Source organism: Melospiza melodia, chromosome 2, assembly GCF_035770615.1.
Source record: "Melospiza melodia melodia isolate bMelMel2 chromosome 2, bMelMel2.pri, whole genome shotgun sequence".
In the NCBI taxonomy this organism is placed as follows: Eukaryota; Metazoa; Chordata; class Aves; order Passeriformes; family Passerellidae; genus Melospiza; species Melospiza melodia.
Genome location: NC_086195.1, coordinates 141808439 through 141831970, shown reverse-complemented (window position 1 = coordinate 141831970; position 23532 = coordinate 141808439). Strand labels below are relative to the sequence as shown.

The 23532-nt window shown below is 41.3% G+C and overlaps 2 protein-coding genes across 2 annotated transcripts in view; one reads left to right on the top strand and one right to left on the bottom strand.

Moving 5' to 3' along the window:
- Positions 1-2049: 2049 nt before the first annotated feature.
- CGGBP1 (CGG triplet repeat binding protein 1) lies at positions 2050-9637 on the bottom strand. The gene is made up of 2 exons (XM_063150220.1): positions 9611-9637; positions 2050-7324 (listed from the first exon to the last, which is right to left on the bottom strand). Exon 2 carries the CDS (start codon positions 7263-7265, stop codon positions 6762-6764), a length of 504 nt encoding a protein of 167 aa, XP_063006290.1. The 5' UTR covers positions 7266-7324; positions 9611-9637; the 3' UTR covers positions 2050-6761.
- A 512-nt stretch (positions 9638-10149) lies between these two features.
- ZNF654 (zinc finger protein 654) overlaps positions 10150-23532 on the top strand; it is a 30106-nt gene continuing 16723 nt past the window's right edge. Inside the window, exons 1-4 of the mRNA XM_063150216.1 lie at positions 10150-10284; positions 18833-18978; positions 21931-22012; positions 23272-23407. Of these exons, the coding sequence (XP_063006286.1) occupies positions 10153-10284; positions 18833-18978; positions 21931-22012; positions 23272-23407 (496 nt within the window). The 5' untranslated portion in view covers positions 10150-10152. The remainder of the gene's footprint in view (positions 10285-18832; positions 18979-21930; positions 22013-23271; positions 23408-23532) is intronic.

The following is a 23532-nucleotide window of genomic DNA, read 5'->3' as shown; positions in this document are numbered from 1 at the left end:
GAAATATTTATGGAAGAGAACACCTTGAGTGTAACTGCACACACAGCAGGGCTCCTCTTCAGCCAAACCACTTCTACCACAAATTGCATTTTTGTGCACTGAAGACACCTGGTGGCTGCATCCACAGCCAGCTCTGAGAGAAAAATTGGTTATTCAGGGAAGTTTTTCTCTTGTTGAGACTTAATTACCCCCTTGAGCCATTCTATTTTTATGATATTATTAAGATACAAACGAGATATTTTCAATCTCCAAATGGTAATTTAGTTTTTTAAATTTTGTTTAACTCAGTCCATGGATTTGAGATACTGCAAGAGTATAGTTTTGCTTTAAAAGCACGTTTCAAGGTATAGTAAATGCTAAATAAATATAAGTATTTGCAAGGTAAGGAATGAGTCCTAATCCTAAACTATAATTAGGAAAGGGAAATGGCAGAAAAAGATGTCACCATAAGAGCATTGTCTGTAATAACTCTGTAACTTCTTTGTTGAATCCTAAGAGATATCAGGTATTTAAAAACCCTCAGTGCAATTGAATTCAAAGAACCTCTTCCATTTAAACACAACTAGAACAGTTCTCTGTATTAGATATTATTTTGGAGGAAAAGGCTCCAAAAACATGGGGTGAATTTCAGACCTGAGGGTTGCTATAAATAGAAACTTTACCTGATTCAGTCTCCTTTGTCAGGGCTGTTGCTACTTTGCTGAAGGCAAGTGAAAAGAAAAACCCAACCGTAATCTATGCAACGTTCTTTCTCTCCCACCTCAGTTTTTCTTCTGACAAGAAGAAAAAGACCAAAGTTCTATTTTGGGGCTGCATTTTTCCTGTTTGCAGGAAACCACAGAGTGAGACACAGCGTTCTGAGAGTGGGCTGCAGGAAGTGTGCTGAAAATTACCTTTTAACACTGCGTGAGGGAGGTTTTAGTGCCTTAAAGGAGCAGCCATGTTCCAGTGTCCCCTCAGCTCCTTGCCTGTCACTGGTGGTCTCAGAGCTCAGGATTTGCTGCTGCACCAGCCGAGGTAGCCCCTGCAGTTTTACTCCTGTAATTTCCTGTTAGAGGAGGGGTCAGCTCCTTCATTTTGATACAAGTCCTTCACAACATGAGATTTTTTGCATCTCCCCACTTTTCCCTCAGCAGTTTCAGTTTCAGGAGGTGAGCTGAGCCTTGTTAAACCAAAGCACACATCTTGAGCCAGGTTCTGGATTGTAGGCCCAGCTTGGGTGCTCTCAGGAGGGGGCTCAGTCAATTCTGTCCAGAGCTGGTTAAAGCTCCACTTGGGGGATTTTTGTCTGTAAAACACTTCCCTAAGTGCAGCCATAGGTATTGTAGCTGTTGGATTTGTCTTGGAGTAATGACAGGCTTCAGAAATAAGGGGAGGGAGGAAGCAATTTCTAGCTAATTATAGAAGAATTGAGGTGAGAAAATGTCAGTTACTGCAGTGAAATTCAATGCTGAATTGGAGCTATTTTGTACACTGGAGGACAGATTAAAAAACCACTTGAGGCAAACCAATATACAAACCCCTCCTAAAAACCTCTCAAGTCCCTAAATACTTTTCTGTCCACTCTGAACAGAAGTACTGAACAGTACTTTCACCTGAGCTGCAGTAGCTCTCTGTAGTCCAACTCTCATCCTGCACTTTTGCTTCTACCTGAGATGTGCTTGTAGATATGAAAGAGGTGGCTGCACAAGGCACAAATTCCAAACCCCTTGTAAAAAAAGTGGTGGGATGAGGAAAAAATAAAGCAGAACTGTCAGAGATTCTCCTTCAGCCTATGAAAATAACAAATGTCAGACCTAATTATCAATATCACTGTGGCCTGAAAGCTGTGTGTACTTGATCCTGCTGCATCCTGGATATGGATTGAACTGCCCTGATTCAGTTAAAAAGGTAAAATGTCACCATCAGAATTTAGCATGGCCTAATTACTGAACTTTAAATATTTGCTTCACCTGGTTCTGCATCAGCTTCTACAGAAATCCTGACTGATACAGTGATTTTGCAAGTGTGCATGTGCTGTTTCATACACAAATTGTCCACACAAGAAAATTTTACAAAGGGTATGTTTATTTCTATTCTGCTTTTCCCTTTCACAACAAAAAGCACTTGATCTTAATGTGCTGTGACCTGGAAATGACTGAAAATGAGAAAATGATGGTTCATAAATTCATCAGTCAAGAGGTTGCCTGAATTTATCATTGATCCATCCTCAGACATCAAGACAGGTCAGAATTCAGGAAAAGAAATGTGTAAACAATCAAACCCACACTTGATGATAATTTTTGATGGGTTGATGTTATTTGCTCAATTTTCATGAAGTCCCCAAGGGAGAGAAATCAAACTGTGACCTTTTTGAATTCTTCCACATTGCAGAAGCCCTTCCTGCAAAGATCTGAGGCCTTGGGTAGCTGCAAGATCCTGTACTACAAATGGTTTACTGCAGTGTCAAAATGTACAAAAATCATTCCAACTGGTATTCACTTGGAGCAGAAGGCATCAGTAGGGAATTTCTGTCACCATGAAGAAAATCAGGAGTGACAGGAAGCAGAGGTTTTGTATAACCAGTCCTGAAACAGACTCAGTGTCATTGCACAGGTAAATCAACCAAATGCTTCAATATCTGATGTTACCTTAGGCTACAGCAGCAGCTCCTTAAATTTTCCTGTCCCCATCCATTTTTGTGTCTTATATTACACCATTCTATGGGAACTACCACAAGTTCTTAATCCACTTGCTTGGGAAAATAAGAGATTATGCATAAATTCTATAAAAAAAAGGAATACCTTTATTTTTTTTTAAAAGAAACCGTTTTTTCATTACCAAGTGAAAACTTTACAATGTAAAGTATTTCTCTTCAGTATTGTTTTAATATAAAAACTTAAATCACTTACTCTGGTCTTACTGTTCCTACAGGAAGTCTTGTGGCACTGCAGGACCCGGGTTTCTTCAGCCTCACTCTAGTATCTAATCACAAGTTCATGACTTATTTTTTTAAATAAAACCATTTCTGTGGCCACTCACCATCAACAAAACATCCCTACCACCAAAACAAAAATAAAGCATCTTCATCAGACCAAAAGAGACTAAACAGCACTATTACAGTGAGAAACTTTGTTAAAATAAAAATATTTTGAAAGTTAGACACGACTTTAAAATTGTACAAAGACAACAAGCACTCAAATTACACAGAGTAAGTAGCAGTGAGTACAATGTGAATGCAACAACAGTAAGCCTTGCCTCTTTTTGTATGTAAATGTAAATAGAGATTATCCTTGCCAAACTTCCAGCTTTTTTTTTTCTTTTTTCCTGAAAATCAGCTCATTATGCTGCAAAAGCTAAGAGGGAGCATCTCATTCTTCAGTTCAACAGAATTGCTAAAAGGGGCTCTGACTAAAACCAGCCTTTCTATCATGAGAATATCCCATAGTGTGCAGAACAAGTTTCTCTCTCCACTGAAAAACGATTCCCTTTTATTATGCTGAATGCCTCACCTTCCCATGGGAGCAGCCAAATTACAGGCTTCAAAATGATTGAAACTTCTGAAGCTTGCTCCTGTTTTTTCAGGAACATACAAGCTGAAACTATCATGGTGTGTCCGTATAAGGAGTCACACAACAGAGAATTCTCCTGTTTGTATTTTACTCTTTGCAAGTTTGGTTTCAAAAAAAGCACTTGGGAGTAATTTCAGCTAACTTGGCTAAATTAGTTTTGAAGTATTGGTCAGAGAAGAAAATATTTATTTTAATTTTTTTTTCTGTTACATTTAGAGTTCAAACATATTCCTAAAACCACAGGGCACAAAGTATCCCTTAGAGCTTGTCTCCACATTTGGATGTAAAGTGAAAAGCTGACACTGTTACCATCCTCCCTTTACTTCTGAGAGTTTTCTTCTTTACAGGAAATAAATTCTTGCACAAGAAATTAATCCCCCATGGAGACTGTTCAAACAACTCCATCACAGCCTCAAAACTAGGATTTCGTTATTCCTTAGGTTTAGATAGATGAGAAAACTTCTGCTGTAAATCTCCCCTAAGATCAACAGCAATTAAAATAAAGTTAAGTTTCATCCATCTGCAGCCATATTGGCAAAATTATGTTCTGAATTAGTGTTTGCAGGACTCTGTTTCATGACAGAATGCAATCACCTACTCATATTTTTTCTAAAAATGCCTTGATTATGTGGGTTATGTTCACGATTTTAAACTTATTCATTCTTTCTAGATTACCTGCAAGTGCTTTATTTTTCATAGCTTTACTCCATTATTAATGTTTGTTGCAATGGATCAACATCCTGATTTTCAAAAAAGCTTGAAAAGCATTGTGGCTTTATTTTTAAATGAAAATATCCTATTATTAGGACAGCAGTGTCCTGCAAATTGAGTCCATTACACTTGCCAATTGCTTCATTTTTATGTAAAACTGTAAATTTGAAAGCAACTTGATTTTTTCGCTTCTTTTATTTTCCAGTTATGCAGGAACCTATTTAATGTTCCCATGAAGCATTCAAAATGTCTGTCAGTCTGTCAGTCAAGGGAAGAACACACAGCATCTAATCCCATATAAAACTGTTATGGGTTGCAGCCATAAAATCCCCTGTCAGCAAAACTGATTGAACTAGCCCAAATTCCTCTTGCCCATCCCATTTCTCTAGCTGCTTTTCTTTTCTCAATATCCCATTATTCTCCATTTGCTTCAATTCTAAGATAGCATTGCTGAGGTTTCAATAAAGATTAAAAGTTAAAGCAAGGATGTTGTTTCACTGTAAGGAAACAGTGAGAAAATACTTTCAGTACTTGTCAGGACAGAAAAGGCTATTGGCAGTTTACCTTTCACTTGGCTTCAGAAGATTTATTAAACAGTTCTAGCCCAAGGCAGTTAAGGATTTTAAGGTAAACCCAAGCTTGTGCAATAAAAAATGATATTTAGGAAGGCATATCTTGATCTCTAGGATTAGATTAAAAAGTTGCTACTGTTATTTCTGCCTGAAGTCCTAGACCAGCAGTGGGCTGAGCACCCCTGGATTGATGCACATGGGTAGGAAACCTTCTGCTTTTTAGCTTTGTCCATCTATTCCAGCAAGTTTCATAGCAGGACATGAAACAAGTGCATTTCTGCAGACTAATTGCACAAAAAAATAGTTGTTACCAAGTATCTAAGTCTCAGCCCAGCAAAGGAGACTGCTCTGGATACAGGTGGGAAATAGCTCTAAACCCAAAATAATCTGGTTATTTTGTCTCTTTTCAGCAATTCTTGGTATCACTGTAAATAAACTGCTGTGAAACTCTGCTGGGGAAGGAAGCTGGACAACTGGCACCACCCTCAGGAGTTAAAGCATCCTTATGCCATTGTACCCATGGAGAGGGAGGATTCCTGTGCCCCCAGGAGATGCAGGCACCTGTCTGAACCCAGAGCATCTCCAGGAGATCTAGAGCAGGCAGAGGTCAGCTGTATTCCAGCACTTTGCACAGTACTCCCTCATTTCACTCCAAACCTTTATGGAACATTTGTGTTAGTGAACTATTTGGCATCATCATTTGGAATAGCTTAGTAACTATTAATTAGATTTTGAAGAGAGTAACATGATTTAAATTTTTCAATTTCCCATTTTGCTTTCTGCCAGTGCAATAGATGTGGCCGTGGCACAGAGTAAGAAATACAGGTTTGTAATTCCCTTATAAGTTCAAAGTGTATCTGCCTTCCTACTTGTGTTTACAAGTACTGAAGGACCTTTGCAGTAACTGTTTTATTTTAATCACTTCACCTCCCTTGACTGAAAGGCTGATGATGAGGCCAGATGTGTAAAGGACCTTCAGGAAAGATGGAGCAGCCTCTTCTGTGCACAATGAAAAAACTTTCCAACTCCTTAGTTTAGTGCCTCTACCATCCCCAATTTAGATTTAGCTTAGTCCTGCTAGTAGGAAAAAGGCAGTAATCTCTGCTAAGAACTTGGTCCAGCATAAGTTTCACTTGACAGCAGCTGCACTGCAAACCACACTCAGTTACTGGTTTGTCTACTCAGCTTTCAAATATTGGCACTGAAGTGGAAGGGGGCATGTGAAACCAAGACAAAGGAACGGTGATTTTAGAAAAGCAGACATGGCAAACCTGCAGAACTCCCAGCCTTACGAGAATAGTGGAGTTCAGAGGTCAGTACAAGAGACTGGCTGGTTAAGCTGGATAATGAATACATCCACAGTTGCACCAAACAGCATAAGAGAGAGTTCTAGAAGAAAAATGTTTCCTGTTTCAAAACGTAAACCAAGCTTGAATAGAAAGTTGCAATAGTCCTCCCCCAACAGAGCAGTGATACTTTAACTAACCATCCTAGAGCTTCTTGCATTCCAAGGGTGCAGCCCCTCTTCTTGGTCACTCAGGGACAGGATACTGGACACAGCAATCCACTGCCACGAGCAGCAATCCCTACCACACCGTCTTCTTGGATGCACTGTGAGCTGGGGTCCTCCATTCAAGTGCCTTTTTCTCAGCCTCAGTTACAGCTGGACTGAACAGAGATCAGGTGTATGCCAGGGATGCTCCCTACATTCCTCATGAGCTCTACATCAGCGTAGCTCCCAAGTCCACAGCAGGGTTAGCAACAATCTGTGGCACACCGCTAAGGTCAGGAGTAGATTGTCATTTCTACAAGAATACAAAATAGCTTGTAAAATCAATATGTAACACTGTATATATGCATGAATATAAAAATAAACCACACCATCAATATGCAAAACTTCACAACAAGGATGAAAACTGTTCTCTTCTCAACGGTCTTCAGTGTTGATGAGCTGGTTCTCATTGTCATAGCCATCAGGCAGATAGGCTTTCCTTAGCTGCTCCGACTTGGGTATGGAGCTGCCGTTCTTAACGTAGCGGGACAGGAAGGCCCGCACGGAGGGGTGGTCGGCCTTCTCCAGGGGGATGTTGGCCTCCAGGCACATTTTCACAAAGTCCTGGATCACGCTGCTTTTCTCTGTCTGGGCAGCGCTGTTGCACTGCAGGGAGGCGGTCAGAGTCCTTTGCTTCTTCCTGACGTTCTGCTCCTCGAACTCCGCCTTCCTCTTGGTGTGCGTTTTGGACTTGAGGTGGTCGTTGATGGCGGACTTGCGGACGTGGTTGAGCACCACGTTGCAGGAGGTGCAGAAGAGCTTCCCCCCGTCCTCGTGCAGCTCGCTGCCGAACTCCGTCACGCGGTCCTGGGGCGTCACGTACAGCGCGGTCTTGGAGCGGTTCCGCGACGGCGCCGACTTCACCGCGAACCGCTCCATGGCGAAGCTGGGGAACAAACCAGAGCTCGTTCAGTGTGCAGCCTGGCACCTGCCGACACCTGAAATGTCATTAGACGTCATTAGCTACACCTTAGACACCTTTGTGACACTGCTAGTGAAAGGATTTTCAGCTGCAAGTCCAGTTAAATGGGAGAATGAAGTTCCTTCACTTCCACTCTTTTTTGGTTTTGTTTTTAGATTTATGATGAGGAGTGGGTTTTGTTATTTGGGTTACTGTAGGGGGATAGAATATAAGAAAATAAAGATAGTGTAGAAAGTAATCTTACCCCTAAGGAGTTGCAGCTGGGCCAATTATCAGAGATTAGGACCAGGGCTGACTTTAGCAGGCCACAGCTGTAACCAGTGAGAAGAAGAGTGCCGTAAAAGAGTGGGGTGGAGCTTTGAGAAGGGGGCTGGAGTCTGTTGGCTGCTGTGTGAAGAATGGCTCAGTGCTGTGAGAGCTGCCCAGGAGAAACACCAAGCAGGTATGGTGCTTTTGTGATAAGGAGACAACAGTATGGGACCCCTGTGATAATGTGGTGAGAGTTTTTTTGTATTTGATTTTTTTAATAGTATGTATTGTGGATCTGTTGAGATTGTGGTGGATATATATATATATGTAGTTATAGGGTATTAGAATGCAGTTATAGAAAGTAGTTTTAAATAATTGTTTGAAGTTATCCTTACACCACTAATATTTTGGTGACTCAATAGAACTCTCAAAACCCAATCTGGTAATCAGTTAAAAAAAAAAAAAAAAACAAAAACCCACACTTTTGGGTTTTCATGAAGACCCTTTTCTACCCTTTAAACATTAGGACAAAGGGTACTTTCTTCTTAGCATTTTCAACATATTTGACAGTCTCTTAATTTTGTTGAGTTGATGTTTTCTCTGTATTTTTTCCATATCAAGCAAGAAAATGATTACTGTCACTTTTAAAAGTAAGTAAACCTCAACAAAAAATCCTAAACCAAAGCTTTGCCAGCACTTGTTTGGAAGCAGCCCAGGTTTTTAAACCACAGCTCTTAGATTAAACCTGGAGCTTAGAGCAAACCATTTTGTCACTGCTGGAACAGCCTGACAGATGCAAACCTACGTTCCCATTGCAATGCAAAATAAGAAATTGTATTTTCAAAGAGGTTTAGCATCACTCTAAACTAGACTGTGTCACCAAGGCCGGCAATAACCCAGTAAAGTGCTCTGAAATTAAAAGGACCTGTGTCCTTTTGTTGTTGAGGTATGGAGTTTTCAAAGTAAAGTTGAAGTCAAGTAACAGCTTTGTTCAGCTTTGTGGTTTTCTGAGCAAAATTAATGGTCACCACATTAGCTACCCATTTCCTTAAAATAACCCCTAAAAGGCAACAATATTTCTTCCAACTCTCCTGGTACCTCCAAATGTACTTCTCTGTACTTTTCTTTCGTTACCCAGTTTGCTGTAGCAATATTAAAAAAAAAAAAAAAAAAAAAAAAAGTTGCATAGAGTTTCTGCTGTCCAGAATGGGTTTTGCCTGCCCTGGAGCTAAAGGAATAGAGAATTCTGTCTGCAACACTGCCTTTTTTTCCTTAAGCCATTGCTACAAGAAGAGATTACAAGCTTCTGCAAAAAAAGGAAACAAAGATCTTGGTATTAGCTACTTTCCTCGTGGATTTTGTTTGCTCTCACTGTGGCTTTGCAGACCCATAAATCTTAGTCTGATACAACGATAAACAAACTTTATCCATCATCAATGTAACCTTCTTCTTTTTGTTGCTTTATATATGAGCTTCAGAAGCAACATTTGCTGAAATCAAGCAGAAAGCAAATCCTAACCCAACACAAACTTGTTGCTTTGGCTTCTGAAACGCCAAAAAAACTTCCCTCACCAAACAGGTGTTTGTAGTGCTACTGCAGCAAAATCCCTCGGGATTCTGAGAGCAGCAGAACGCAGGATTTTTGGTAGGCCTAGTTTGGGGAGGGGATAGCAAGCTTTGGCGTGTTTCCTTGCAGAGTGCTGTGCTTCCCCCCTCGGGGTGCCCACGGGTCCGCTCCGGGCGAGGCGGCGGCTCCGGGGTCCGGGCTGTGGCCGCTGTCACCGCACCGGAGCCGCCGGGAGAGGAGCACAGCGAGCCTGGATCTCCAAGCGCGGGGCGGGTTCCGCCCGGGGACCGGGATCATCACTCGGTGCGTTCCTCGCCCGGGTTCGTCCCCCGGGCTGCCGGCGCCGTGTGAAACGCGCGGAGCCCGGCCCTGCACAGCCCAGGCCCCGCGGCTGCGGCCCTTCCCCGCAGCGCGGGTGTTTCCCGGGTGGCCCCGCAGCCGCCTCCCCACGCGCGGACCCGCCGGCCCCGTGCCGGGCACCATTACCCGCAGCGGCCGCGCCGCCCGCCCGGGGCTGCTCCGCCGCCGCCGCTCCGCGCTGGGCCCCGCCGGGCCGGACGCGCCGCTCCGCCGCAGCCGTACGGCCCCGCCCACAGCGCCGGCCCGTCCCGGCCGCCGGAAGTCGCTCGTTGATTGGTTCGCCGCGGAGATGGGCAAGGTTTGGGCCCAATTACGAATGGGAAACGGGCATGAGATCGCTGATAGAGGCGTGCGCCGGCCAATCAGAGCGCGGGCGGCGACGCTCAGCGGACGGGCATCGGGCGGGCGGCTGCGGAGAGGGGCGTAACAGACGGGGGGAGCAGCCAGTGGAAAGGCGGGACTGAAGTAACGACGAGACTTTTCCACCAATCGCAGCGCGCTTCTGCGAAGGGGCGGAGCCAGAGGTAAGCTGCGCGTTGATGGGCAGGTAGGGCAGACCAATGGGAGTGCGGCACGGCGGGGGCGTGGCCGGACGCCTGGCGGCGGGGCGGGGGCGGCTCTTCCGGCGGGGCGGGGGCGCTCGGTACGCGCGGGGCGGCGGGGCCGCCATGGCGGAAGACGAGAGCGACCAGGAGTCGGAGCGGCTCAGCGAGGAGCTGGAGGCGCTGGCGGCGCCGGGGCTCCTGGCCGGGCTGCCCGCTCTGCTCCGCAGCCAGTACTACTGCCGCCGCTTCTGCCAGGTGAGCGCCGGGTCAGCGGGGAGGGAGCCGGGCCGGGCCCTCACGCTGCCGGGCCGAGGAGCGGGTGCGGGGCGCGGCCCGGGGAGCGGGGACGGGCCGGGCGGGCGGGCAGGGAGGCTCCCGGGGGCACGGAGGGAAGGCGAGGCTGGTCCCGGAGCCGGAGCGGGCAGGGGGAGCCGGGGGCGGCTGCGGTACACGCGTGGTGCTGCCGGTGCTGCGGGCAGGACGATCCCGGTGGCCTCGCTTGCGTGGCCGAGAGGCGAGAAGGGCCTCGGGAACAGTTCTCGCCTCCCTGAGCGGATCAGACCAGGGTGTTCTATGGTTTTTTGGGTTTTGTCCTTAGAAAAGCAGCGTTTTGTCGATGCGGGCCCGGGGTTCTTGTGCTCCTCGCAAGCCCTTAGGTGTGCCTTGCCGAGTGACAAGCACCAACAGGTTGCCGCTCCCGGTTGCTTTCATCAGCAGGCGTGGATGGAGCATCAGTTACCTGTGGTGTATTCCAGCCACGCCACTTGCTGCTGCCCAAGACACAGCCCGGAGGTTATTTTATGCAGAACTGCTTCATTTTATCAACTTTTTGACTTAGCTCACCTCTACAGTTGTCTTCTGCCATCTACAAAAGTGTGATGCCATGTTGTCACTTTGTTCCTGTTTCATCGTTCAGTGAAACACCCTGTTTGAAATATTATTTACTGTTATATGTGCTTAGAATAATGTCAGGGGGCATTCTGCTCACTTAAGTCCATGGGTTGCTTCTTTTTGGGGCTATTCATCCTTTCATGTTGTCTTCTGTTTTATAATCTCTCAAGAATTGCAGAGCCCGTAAAAGGAGAATCAAATGTTTTTGGAAGTCTGTCATTTTCTACAACTGTGAGGAATGACAACCATATTTGATTATGTTGGCTGTTTGGAAAGACATTAACTTTTGCTTGACCCTGGGGATTTTATCTTAATTTCTTCTCTCTGTGCTTACTGTATGTTGAATTCATTGTGTTGAGGAAGTCCAGACAAGTTGATAGCATCATGTACTAATGCCAGTTCCAGGGCAAAGTATGAATTAGTAGGAAACAGAAGAGGACAAGAGCAGAAGAAGAATTTTCCTGTGAAATAGTTGTATCACAAGTGTTTTATGTGTTGTATATCTCGTGTTGATTTATGCAGATTTTTGTGTGTAGGGAGATTGCCAAACTCCCTCCCCTGCTTTGAGTTGATGAGCTCTCCAGAGAAGCAGCCAATGGTCTGAGTATGGAGTATGTAAAGGGCTCTGCTCCTTTTCTCTTAAACTTTCTTTTCAACAATGCATAGTTTGAATAATCCTGATGAGAGTAAGTTAATATATTAACAGTTTGTCCCCAGGATTTCTTTTTTTTTTTTTTTTTTGCTTGTTTTGTGTAAATTTGGCCTGGTGTGAACAGCAGTCATGTGCTCAAGGTAATCGGTGTTTTGTTTAAGTATGCTTTTTAGTAATGGGGTTTTCTGCTGATTTAACTACATAAACACAAGATCCTAAGGGGTGTGATGGTGTGAAAAGCCTGTAGCTGTGTGACATTCATGGATTGACAACAAATGAAGGTTATGTGCTCCACATGAGCTCATTTTTCCTCCTGGGATTGACACTGTGTAACTATACACGTAACATATGTTTGTACTTTTCTATCCAGATCTCCTGGAGGATGTGTTTGGCTGCTGTGTGGCCTGAGCCTTCCCACCTCACTGCACTTTGCACTGCTAGCCCAGTTTGGCTTGTCTTTATACCTATTTGGCCCTTCTCAAGGTCCTGGTTTGCCTCCTGTGCCCCTGGTTTTGTGTCCTAAGTGGAGCAGCAGTTGTAGAAATAGTTGCTTAGTGATGGTGTGGTGAGTTTGGACTCCCCAAAAGAAACATTGTTATTTTCAGAAAAACAACCTATCAAAACACTTGGCTGTGCTTCAGACATGGTGCTGGAGCTTGCTGTCGCCTGAAAATTATTCTGTTTAGATTGCTTGTAGTTAAGCTGATCAAGTCTGAGCATCTCTCAGTAAGAACTACAGGATAAATGAGGCAAAGGGTATATAAAGCTTTTTTTAGTCTGTAGGTATGTTTTCTGTACACAAAACATCCTATTTATTTTTAAGAGAGTGGCTTAGAGCTTGAAATGCATTCCTGTGCACATCTTGCATGCTTAAGTGATGTTAGAAAGGTAAAAAACCTGCTGTGTACAGCCAGATTCAGTTCCCTGGAGGCCTGGGGTATTGTAACTCAACTTGAGTTCTGGATTGATTAAGTGCCAGTTAAGGAAGATGAGGTGTCAGGATTATGAGAGCATTTTCCATAAGTTTATAGATAATGACCATTTAGTGATCCAAGACACAGCTGGAATGTGGCATCTTGAAGCCCATTTGTAGTTTTGGGATCTGGGTCTTGTAGGTGTTTGTGGTCATGGAGAGTTGTTACAGTCTGCATCTTTCAAGGCAAAATGGAATAAAATGTTTTCTTGGAATGCTATTTGAGATTGATGACATGGGCAAAGCAGAAATCAAGCTTTTTGTGGCTGGAAGGGGAAAAAAGGCAGTTGGAAGATGAGTCAAGTGCCCAGCTTATGCATCTCACCAGCTGTTTCTGTGTTACTTTCTCCAATTTGCTGATGTGGCTTTTCTTATTTGTGGAGTTCCAGGCCCACTTGGATGTTGGGAAAAGCAAATCTGCTGTTCCCGGCTTTGGCAGGCAACAGAACAACGCATCTGCAACTACTTTGTAACTTAAAGACATTTGAAAGGTGGTACCTAGAAGAAACTCTGTCAGCCTAAGTGTTTGGAAGAGTTTGAGCTTGTGTTTGTGTGCAGAATTTGACATTTTTTCAGGAGGTTTCTCAGGAACTGTAGCCATTGAGATGTTCCTGTGAGACAGAAATACAAGTGATGAAGGGCAGTAAAAACAGAATAGATGGGGCCTTTTTTGGTATGAGAGTTAAGGGGAATACTTTTGTAATTGGATGGATGACTTTCCAATTTTGTATGGCTTAAAAACAAACTTGAATGGTGAGCTGGGAAATGGATGCAGCTTCCTTCATTGCAATGGAAGTGGGTACAGTTTTATTAACTAGAAAAAGAAATTAACTTCTTTTTTGATATTTTCTCATAACTTTAATATGATAATATTATAAGTTGCTTGCAGCATTTCTCAGGGCTGCATAACTGGACTAGATGTTTTATGTTGTTGGTACTGCCTGGAATAAACACCAGGTGAGTTCATCTCAAGTAACAGGGTGATGCTGTGGGGGGTAAACACCTTGATCTGTTCTTCCCGTGGCATCAGCTTACAGCCTTCCAGCATGATCCCCTCCTGAAAGAAAATTATCTCCTTTGCTTACATTAATTGGTGGAAAAACAATTCTTGGGCTTATAAAAAAAAAAGTTAAGTAGTAAAATATAGTAACACACCAGAGAAGATAGTGTTTCCTGGATTTATTTTAGCAGGTAAAAAAAGACAGGGAGGGGTCTGTGACTCAGCTGCTGTTCATCTTGCTTTGTGGTGATGGAAGTAAAAAAATATACAACTTTAGATGTTTGTTCTTCTGACTTTAGGGTTAATGTTGTTTCACAGTTTTTGTGCCTAAATTTCGAAGTATTTGTTTTTGTCTCTTACTCTGGAGTTTGGATCAATAGTGGTTAAGTTCTTTTTATATTAAAAAATAAAACCAAAACAAGGACAAAGAAAACCTTCCCAAACCTTTAGGTTCTGCCAGACTTTTATTTTGGGCCTTTGGGATCCATATTTGATCTACATACACCATTTTAAGGCTCAGCTACAAAAGTCTTGCTCACATGAATACTAGCAGTGAAAAGTGATTTCTTCAACATCCTTGAAGCTTAAAAAACAAAGCTCTGAAAAACACAATCTGTAAGTTTGCACCACTTATTTGCTCATGTAGTAATTTGTGATGTTGTTGTTTTGGGGTTTTTGTACCTTCCTGAACAAATACGATTTTTCCTTGTTAATGGCTCAAATTTTAAGACTGCTGTTGTAGGTAATATTTTACTTTTTCATGTGTCTGGATGTTGATATTGCTTGTGACATGACAGCTTGCAAAGGGCCTATCATACATTTCAGTAGCTAAATTTCAAAGAGTACCGTAAGTACTGGAAACTATTTAAATTTAAAATTTACCATGTCGTGGTGTTTTTTACACGTGGGACTGGTGGAAGCCAGTGTGTTCAGTTTAGTTGTTGCTAGTTTAGTGTTGTGCTGCTTGAGTTTCAAATGAATTAACGTTTGAAAGGAAATCCACGTGGGTTTTACTGCCGAGGTGAGGATTTAGCAGTGTGTGCAGAAGGATGTCCTTGGCCTGGGTTCGGTGGTGTCACTCCTTCCTCTGACACTTGATGGCAAGGCTGATAAGGGTCTGTCATGCAAAGGGTGGGTGAAGTGCGCTTGGCTCCTCAGTCAGTCCATGGGATTTCACAATAGCAGTTGATTTGCAAGCTCTTTATCTGAAGATTGACTCCTCCAGGCTTCTAGTTCTCCAGTGCTCTTGTCATTAACATCATAAAATCTTTTCTTATTCACGTACTCAGGGTGATTCTCATCAGCTTTTGTGCCTGCTGTCCTTTCAGCTTTATCCTGGGAATCGATCTCCCTGTTTTACAAGTAGGATTAAGGAGTTACTCTTTTCCAAAAGAAACATTTGTACATTTGTGCAATACATTGTAGGCTTTTCCTGATCTTTGTAACATCTTTTTACTTCTTGGAAACTTTCTTCTTTAATACTTTCGGACTTTTAGGTATTGCTGCTTCTTCTGGTTTTAATGCCTTTTCATGAAGTATAGCTTTTGCATGGAAAGAAGCTTGTTATTTTTCCTTGGAAAAAATGTATCAGGATTATAACTTAGAAAGGAGTTGCAGGTTTTTATACCTAAAGGGAAGCTCTCCAGTGAGTGATGCTTTAGTTTGACGCTTTTGCTACGTGGGCTTGTTCAATTTAGAAAAGGCACGTGTGGTGCAGGAGCTAATAGAAAACTCCAGGAATTTCGTCCTTTTGTTTAGATGGGGAAAAGTAATTGTACTACTTCACTGATATACCTAATAAAATGAATTTTACAGGTTGCCTGTGGATGGGGATGTGAGCATTTTTGTGTTCACAAGATTGGCAGATCTCCCTTTCACATGTCAGCAAAACAATTCCTCTCATTAGTTGACTTTTTCATCTGGGGGGGTGAGGTGCTAATCAAGAGATGAGGAGGAATATTTCTACTTGTGAGTATGTGCACTTATCTCACAGCCATAAATCACTGCTCCAATCAGTCCAAACTGCTTTTCTAGAATTAATGTGTAGTTTTCACGGTTGTGCAAGTGACAGAATATAAACACACGTGACTTTTTGGCTGGGCTAAATGTAATGGACAAATGGGTAGCCAATCTTGGGAAGTGTTCTTGCCTGAAGCAGGCTGAGGAGATGGATGAGATTTTGGTGATTAAGAGTAGGGAGAAAGCATTTAGCTTTTAGGGTAGTAACTTGTCTCATGGATGCATCATGCTGTTGTTGGGTGATGTTTTCTTTTGCCAGAAGTGTGATTATGTTTCTTTACTCCTTATATAATATCCACATGTGAATTTCAGTAAAGGCTTTGCTTACATATTTTAGTATAAAGCCATTTTCAACTTTTACATGTCAAGTAATATTTCATATTATCCTAAAATCATAAGGCTTTTCCTACTCTCTATTTGTATAGTAAAATCCTTATTTGTAAGGACATGGTTGGCTTGTTTGTATTTGGAAACAAAACAAAATGCTCTTCATCCACTAAGCAGGTTCAAAAGACAGTTACAAAGCTGTGGTGTTTCCAGGAAGAGTAAATGTAGTATTACTCAAGTTCTAGAGCTGAACTTTGGTATCTGAGCTGCTCTGGTATTTCTGCTGATCAGGCAACTGTGGTGAGTGCTTTTAATTAAGGATTTTAATTTTCAGGAAACTTTGGTTTTTCTAAGCATGCCCTTTGGGTTTGTCTTCTCATGTGACAGCCCTTATGTATGTTTATTGTAAGGAATGACAACCATTACATTTGCCGAGAAGCTTTCTGTGTCTGAAAACTATAAAGAGAAAAACTCACGGAATTGTTGTGGGTTTAATCCTGTGGTGACTTTACTGTTGAATCTCTCAAGAAACGATGGGAGTAACTTTGCTTGAAATTCTAGTAATGATCAACTTTTAAAATTGGTGGGATTTTTAGTTTCTTTTTTTTTTTCTTGTATGGAGGAATAGGAAAAGCTGTAAAAAAAACCTCCAGCCTAGCACTGCATAAAACATTTGGGGTTTGTGTCCGGTGTATTTGCAGATCTAATTATTTGCAATGCTGTTTCTCTTAAGTCTTTGAAATACAGCCAAATAACTTTATATGTGCATATTTAATCACTTAAAATATATCTGTTGAATTAATCAGTCATAACATAATTTCATATGTGCATATTTAATCCTTTATAATATATGTGTATGATTAATCAGTTAAAACATAAAATTCCAAGAAAAGCTGTTGTTTCACTGCTACAGTCCAGGTTTTTACTTAGTACCTTGTTATTTTTGGGGTTAGCTGTCTTAGCTGTGTGCTCAGAAGTTTTTGATGAGTCTGGTTTTGATTTTTTTTAAGGGGACACATCTGAGTCTTGGATTTTCCTCTAAGTTACTAAAACCTGTTAAAGGAGGGGAAGCAGTGTGTTGGTGTGGGGGAAAGATGGAGCTGAATGGGGGATTTGGTGTCAGGAAGGTGCTTCAGCCTCCTTTTAGTATCTTTATCTGCTCTGAATGAAAGAGGCCCAGTCCCTTTATGGTTATTGGCAATGCCAGGTACAGACAGACTGAGGGGTGGTGCTTTAAGGATATTAAAAATTGCACTCTAACAGAGACTTTGAAAGCGCCTGTTGCAGAAAGTCACATTAAAAAGGGTTGCTTCCCTTCTGGTTTTCTGTGTATTGAATAAGGCCACTGTGCTTTGACAGTGTTATGTTCTTTTTTTTCTTGGTTGATTTCACTGTATTGAAATTGGTGTGCCTGTGCAAAATGTGCTGATCAACTTTTACTTATGTTCGACTTTGCAGTTCTCGTTCAAAGTATGGTATCTTGAGTATTCAGTACAAAAGAAGAGCTTGGTTTCTATTACAGGAAAAGTTATTCCATGAGAACGTAAAAACAGGCCTTGAAGTACACATTGTTCCTGCCCCTCTTTCAGTACAGAATGTGTGTGAAGTGTGGTTTGGAATTTATTATTTTATACCTGGTTTAGCTTTTTGTCCACACACACTCCCCACACCCCATCTTTTCCCGATTGTTGCAAGTCTGCTGAGAATTGACCAGTTAGAGTTCTTTTTCCTGTGGTTGATGAATTCAGGGTTTCAGGTTATCTACATTCAGGAATAGTTTGCTATTCCTGTTTTTCCTGAGCAGTTTGGGATGGGGGGCTGTTTCTGTTTTGGTACATTTGAGCTGCAGACCAACTGCCAGGCCAAGGTGGTGTTGCTGCTGTGTTCCTCTCTTTGCTGGCTCTGGTGTTTGTGTGGCAGAGGAGCTGGTGCAGACTGGGACTGATGGCTTTTTTTGGGGAGAGGCAGTTCCCTGCCCAGTAATTCCTAACTGAGCTTACAGTGGGTTCAGATGAGTGCTGGAGGTGAGGGATGTACAGTAGGACACAAAATGTTGCTTTGTTGCTTGAACTAATTTGAGTGTATCTATACTGTGCCCGTCAGGTGCGAGCATTGTGGGAAGTGATGCTTTATTTCCACCTTTGTTTGACCTTTTGGAGGCTCACACTTCTAAAGGATGTTTTTTGTTTCTGTCTGCTTTGTTTTTCTAAGGCTTTTGTGGTTTTCTATAAAAGGGACTTGGCTAAAAGTATTTCAGGGAACTTTTCATAGATCTGTGAGGCAGGGCTATCAAAAACAGTGTTAAGTCTTCTGAAGAGGAAGAGTATTTATGTACAAGTCTGCTAATTTTTCTTCAATTGACTTAGGTATTTGCTGCATTAAGCTAACAGTTTTTCAAACAAATTACTAAAATGAGTTTGGAAAACTTCAAATCTACATACAAGTATGGGTTCATCTCAGCTGCTGTTGCCTTAGATCCATCCTAGGTCTAAATAAAGCTAAATTTACTCATTTGATCAGATAAGGAAGAGGGGCTGGAATGTTTGTTACTCTGCTGACATAAAGGCTGGAGGAGTGCAGGCTACTCTTTCCCCTCTTGGAAAGTTTTTAGACGAGAACGTCTGGATGTTGTTACAGACTCTCTAATTTGCATCCCCTTGCAAAATAAAAGCTTGTGTTTAAATGCAGAGTGCAATATCTACTGTGGCACAGCATAAGAAGAAAGTATTTCCTGTGTTATCCTCTGAAAAGAGTAGCTGAAGGTTCCTTGTGATGTTCCTTTCACCATCTAGGTCATAAACCAGAAAACAGGTTTTTAAGTTAGAAACTCTTCCTGAGGGAGAAGGTGGGAAGCTAAAGCAGGTACCATATACATTACTGCTTCTTTCTGCCCAAGGAGAATGTCTTGGATGATAATGTGCATTTCCATGGTTGTGCCTAGGTTGTTGAAGACTATGCTGGGAGGTGGCAGGTGCCTCTGCCTCAGCTGCAGGTGCTGCAGACGGCGCTGTGCTGCTTCACGTCTGCCTGCGTGTCCTTCCCAGCCGAGTGTGAGCACGTGCAGTATGTACTGAGTAGCCTTGCTTTGTGAGTACTTCTTCTTTTGGTATTCCTTCCTTTACCATAGCAAAAGGGTTTCAGATCCTCACAGCTCCCCAGAGGGGTTTTACAGGTGGTGTAGCTACACAGAACCACAAATTGCTTATTAGAATTTATTTTCATCTTTTTTGTATCCTTGTTAAATATTCAAGTTGGCTATGATGGTGTTTTGTCATAAGGGGTGTCTGGCAAAATGAATAATCTTCAGAAGTAAGTTATCATCATAACCTTATTTTGGAGTATTTGAAGACCAACCTTTGTCAGTAGATAATTTTAAATCATCTCAAATTTTTACTTCTGTACATATAGCGATGTAATCAGCTAAAATATTTAAGATAAATGTCTTAAGAAAGAAGTCAATTACTTGGAAGTTGTATGGATTTTTATGTTTGAGTCATCGAAATGCTTCTGGAAATTACTTGTCATGCAGTTAACTGACCCAAAGTCACATTCAGCTTCAAGAACTGCATGATGTTGTTTGATAAATTTTGCTTAAATTTTATTTTTCTTGATGCATTGGTCATTTTCCCACATGAAGACTGAAAGTGTCAGGTTAATAAGTACATAATAAAAATAAATGCTGTCTTTAAATGTTGCTGAAGCTTCACTGTGGACATTTCCTGTTTTGTGTGTGAAACTGCTTGAGAGAGCACTATTTATGGCATCATAAGACCACAATTTTCGAAGTTACATGAAAAACATAGTGACATCTGTTGCAGTGGATTTTTTCACTAGTTTTAAGGAAAAAACCTACAGAGTTCAAACTACTTTTAAATAGCAAAGCTTGGGAGGTAAAAAGCTGGAAATTCAGGTATTTTTTTGGATGGATACTTTCTGGATCATCAAGAAGTAAATTGCTCACTGAGTTCCTGTGACCCTTGTCTGTTTTGGTTTTTGAGACTGGGTTTACTCCATGAGATTTGCTTCCATTCTAGGATGTCAGATTATTTATTCCTCTGCCTGGCTGGCACAGTTTTGCATGTGATATGATATAAAGGGATCCCAGGGCTTAGTAGCTGCAGTTACCTGGGCAACCTTCTTGAATCTCTTTTGAAAATTCAGTGTATATTAGGTCTTAGTTCTTGGAGAGCAAAACTCAGCCTGACTGTATTGTCATCCTTGAGTAAGATTTCCTTGGTAACCAGACAATAAACTGTTAACAGGAACAACTGGTTTATTTCCTTTACTTAATAACCTTGCTATTCATATCAAATGAAGCAGCATCTGCATTAATATCAGGGGGTTTTAAAATGGTGCCACACTGGTGTTTTGAGGCAATCTTCTGATGCCAAAGCAGTGATGTGATCAATAGAGATTGATATAAATGTGGATATGCAGTGCTGCAGACAGTTTTGAAATAGACAAAGTTGGAACTGACTGTAGTAATTCTAACTGGAGACTGGTGATGAGGAAATAAAAATATTTTGATGGCTTCCTATATTGGCCTGTGAGTAAGTGCATTGATCAAGCAGAAAATTGTAGTTTACACTTGTTCACTATTGATTTCCAGATTTTTTTTTGCAAGATGTTCCTCTTTTTAAGTCAGTCAAGACAAATTTAAATGCAAGCATGCATGACTTGCTCTAATTAGTTCTGTCTTATTATTTAAGTTCCAGTTTGGTTGCTTGCCAGATCATGATGTGACTCATGGCTGACCTTTCCTGAGAGTCAAGTATGCTGCAAAATTTTGTTTAACATGAAATGAGTTCATGTGTTGTTTCAGAACCACATACTTATTTGGGTAGGGATTGTTTTTTCATTGCATATTTGAATTGAGATACACAGGCTTAGCCTTGAGAGAAGTTCTGTCACTGAACATAATAAGTTTGTGTCTATTTCTCTAAGCCTGTTTTTGGCATAGTTAATCATTGGTTATAAAAAAAAAAAACCTGTGCATAATCTATTGGAAATATAATTTTATGGTACTTTTCCATTATTCCTATAGAAAACTTAATTTTGTCTGTGAGTATTAAGACTTATTTGAATGCACATGTTTAATGAAAATGTTACTGAGGAGAAAAAATGCCTTTAATTTGCACAGTATTTTTGTAGTCCTGCCTGTTCCTCTGAGAGTTGCTCAGTTCTTGTCTGCTGCCCTTGACTTTGTCAATCAGCAATTGCAGCTCATTAGTGCAGTGCCTTCCTGGTACTTTTTCCAATAGAAATGAAATTTCTCAGAATCTTCAGGTAGAACAGGAACAGTTGCACTGCAGATCCACGACTGCCAAGTTTTTGATTGAATTCTTTCAACTGCATTATCTGGAAGGAGGCTTTTATAAACAAAAACCTGAATTGAAAGGAGATCTGGAAAGCTGCTTTTTACCAACTTCTCTGATTCTGTAACAGGATTTAAAGGAACTAAAATGCTAGACCAGTATTTTAAGATGATACAAACCATGGAGACCACAAATCAGTTTGAATTGAAGCAGCTTTGAAAGTATTAGTCCTTTCTTCACCCATTTCTGCCACCTCTTTTTGGGGTAACACTTCTGAATTCATCTTGCTGGACAAAGACCTGATCTGATTAAAAGCTTGGTGGTGGTAAAATTCAAGTAGTATGAATTTGAATGCCACACAGAAGGTGAACATAGTTTTGTTTGCATATCTGCACAAAAGCTGTTCTCTACTAAATAGTCTTCAAAAGCTTTTTTTTTTTTTTTTTTGAAAAGATAAAATAATTAATACCTTTAAACCAACATCTTAATAGAGAGACTTCAGTTATGGCAAGACAGGCTGAAATGAAATAGTGTGTTTGTAGTAAGTGCCTGAAAACAGGAATTGTTGGCCACCAGAAATCTTTGAGTGACTCCACATGGCACAAGTCTAGAATTCACAGAATTCCTGGTTTTGGTTTGGGTGCTGCTAAAAGTAAGAGACTTAAGAGTAGTTTCATTTTTTGAATCAATGTTTTTAGTTTGACTTGTCACTACTGTTTTTTAGGAGTCTTTTTGAATTGCTGCTGTTCTTTGGAAAGGATGAGTTCTATGAAGATCCTTTGAAAGATATTCTAGGTTCAATCCAGGTAGTGTTGCCTACTTTCTTATAAACTCCTAATATTATTTTAGTAGATGTAAAGATGGTTTTTGTGACTGTATGACCTGGAGGAAATGTGCCATTATAGTGAAAGAAACTTCACTTGTTTATGTTTATTTAGATCTTAATGTCATTCAGTTCATGACATGAAATCTCACATTTCCCCTTTGGTTTTAATCAGTAAATTTGAAATTAAAGCTTCATCTCAATGAAGTCTTCAAGTCAGCGTAAATGTGGGTTGGTCTGTTCTTTGGTAGATTGGGACAGAGTTTTCTATGTCTGTGTAAAACTGCATAAGATAAGTGACCAGATTAAGAACTTGTTTTGCCAGGTAAGTGTGGGGTTTGGTTTGTGTTGTCTTTTATTTTAATACCTGAATGGATTTTTAGGGTTGTGCCACCATGAGAGGAAGCTCTGTAGGGAAAGAAAGGATGAAAAGCTGGGTTGTGTCTCTATTAATACTGCTCCTGGAACTGCAGTTTGAGAAAAAGCTTTTCCTTTGCTATTTTTATGTTGATACCTGTCTATTACTGCTTCTCCAAATTAATGTGCCAGCACTGTTTCTGCATCAGTTGTGTAATCAAACTGGCAGTCAAAAGCAGGTAATTGTATGTGGATGGAAGGCACTGTTCTACTGCTTTTTTTGTTTCAATATTGGGTAACTCATTACTAAAATTTTCTGTTGATTAATGGTGTTGTTGACACTTTTAGAGCAAATAATGCATGGGGATGAGAGGGAACTTGACATGTGAAATTAATGGCTGGCTAAAGCATTCCATGATATTACAGGCAAACATAATTCCTGTTATGCAGAGATCTGGAGAAAAATGATTGCTTGAGGGCTGGTGACTCATGGCTTAAATCAGTTTTTCCCTCAGAAATCACAAATCCAGCTCAACATGTCTAAGTCTGTGCAGGATGCCATGAGGTGAAGGCTTGTCTCAGTGTGTGCCAGTAATACCTCCAGTCCAAGTTGGTTTTGCATTGTTATACAAATGGAAGGCTCTTTCTGAGGGCTGTAGAAGCCATGAATTTGACCTTCAGCAGTTCTGTGTTGCTATTTGTAGATAATATCAGTTGTTGCTTTAGGGCTTTCTGTATGGTCAGTGAAAGACTTTGTAGCTCCAATTGCTGACTGAGGAAATAGTCAGCCATGCATGGGTTTCTTGGTTTGTATCTTTGGGATAATCTTTCTGTTTTAGACAACATATTTTTGTTCTTTCTAATTGTTTCTCTTTGTGTGCTTAGGAATGTCAGAACCTTCTAAACAAATACAGGAATCTGAACCTGGAACTAGTGACTCGAATCATTCGAGATGGTGGACCATGGGAGGATCCAGTATTACAAGCAATTCTTAAAGCCAAGCCTGTGTCACAGGAATTAGGTACTTCATTTATCACAGTCATTTTCCAGAGTACTGAAAAAATGTGTTCAGTTTGGCTTTTTAAAAATATGTGGGGTCAGGTGTTATCAGCTGGCATTGCAGTGTTTTAAGTATTTTTCTGTAGT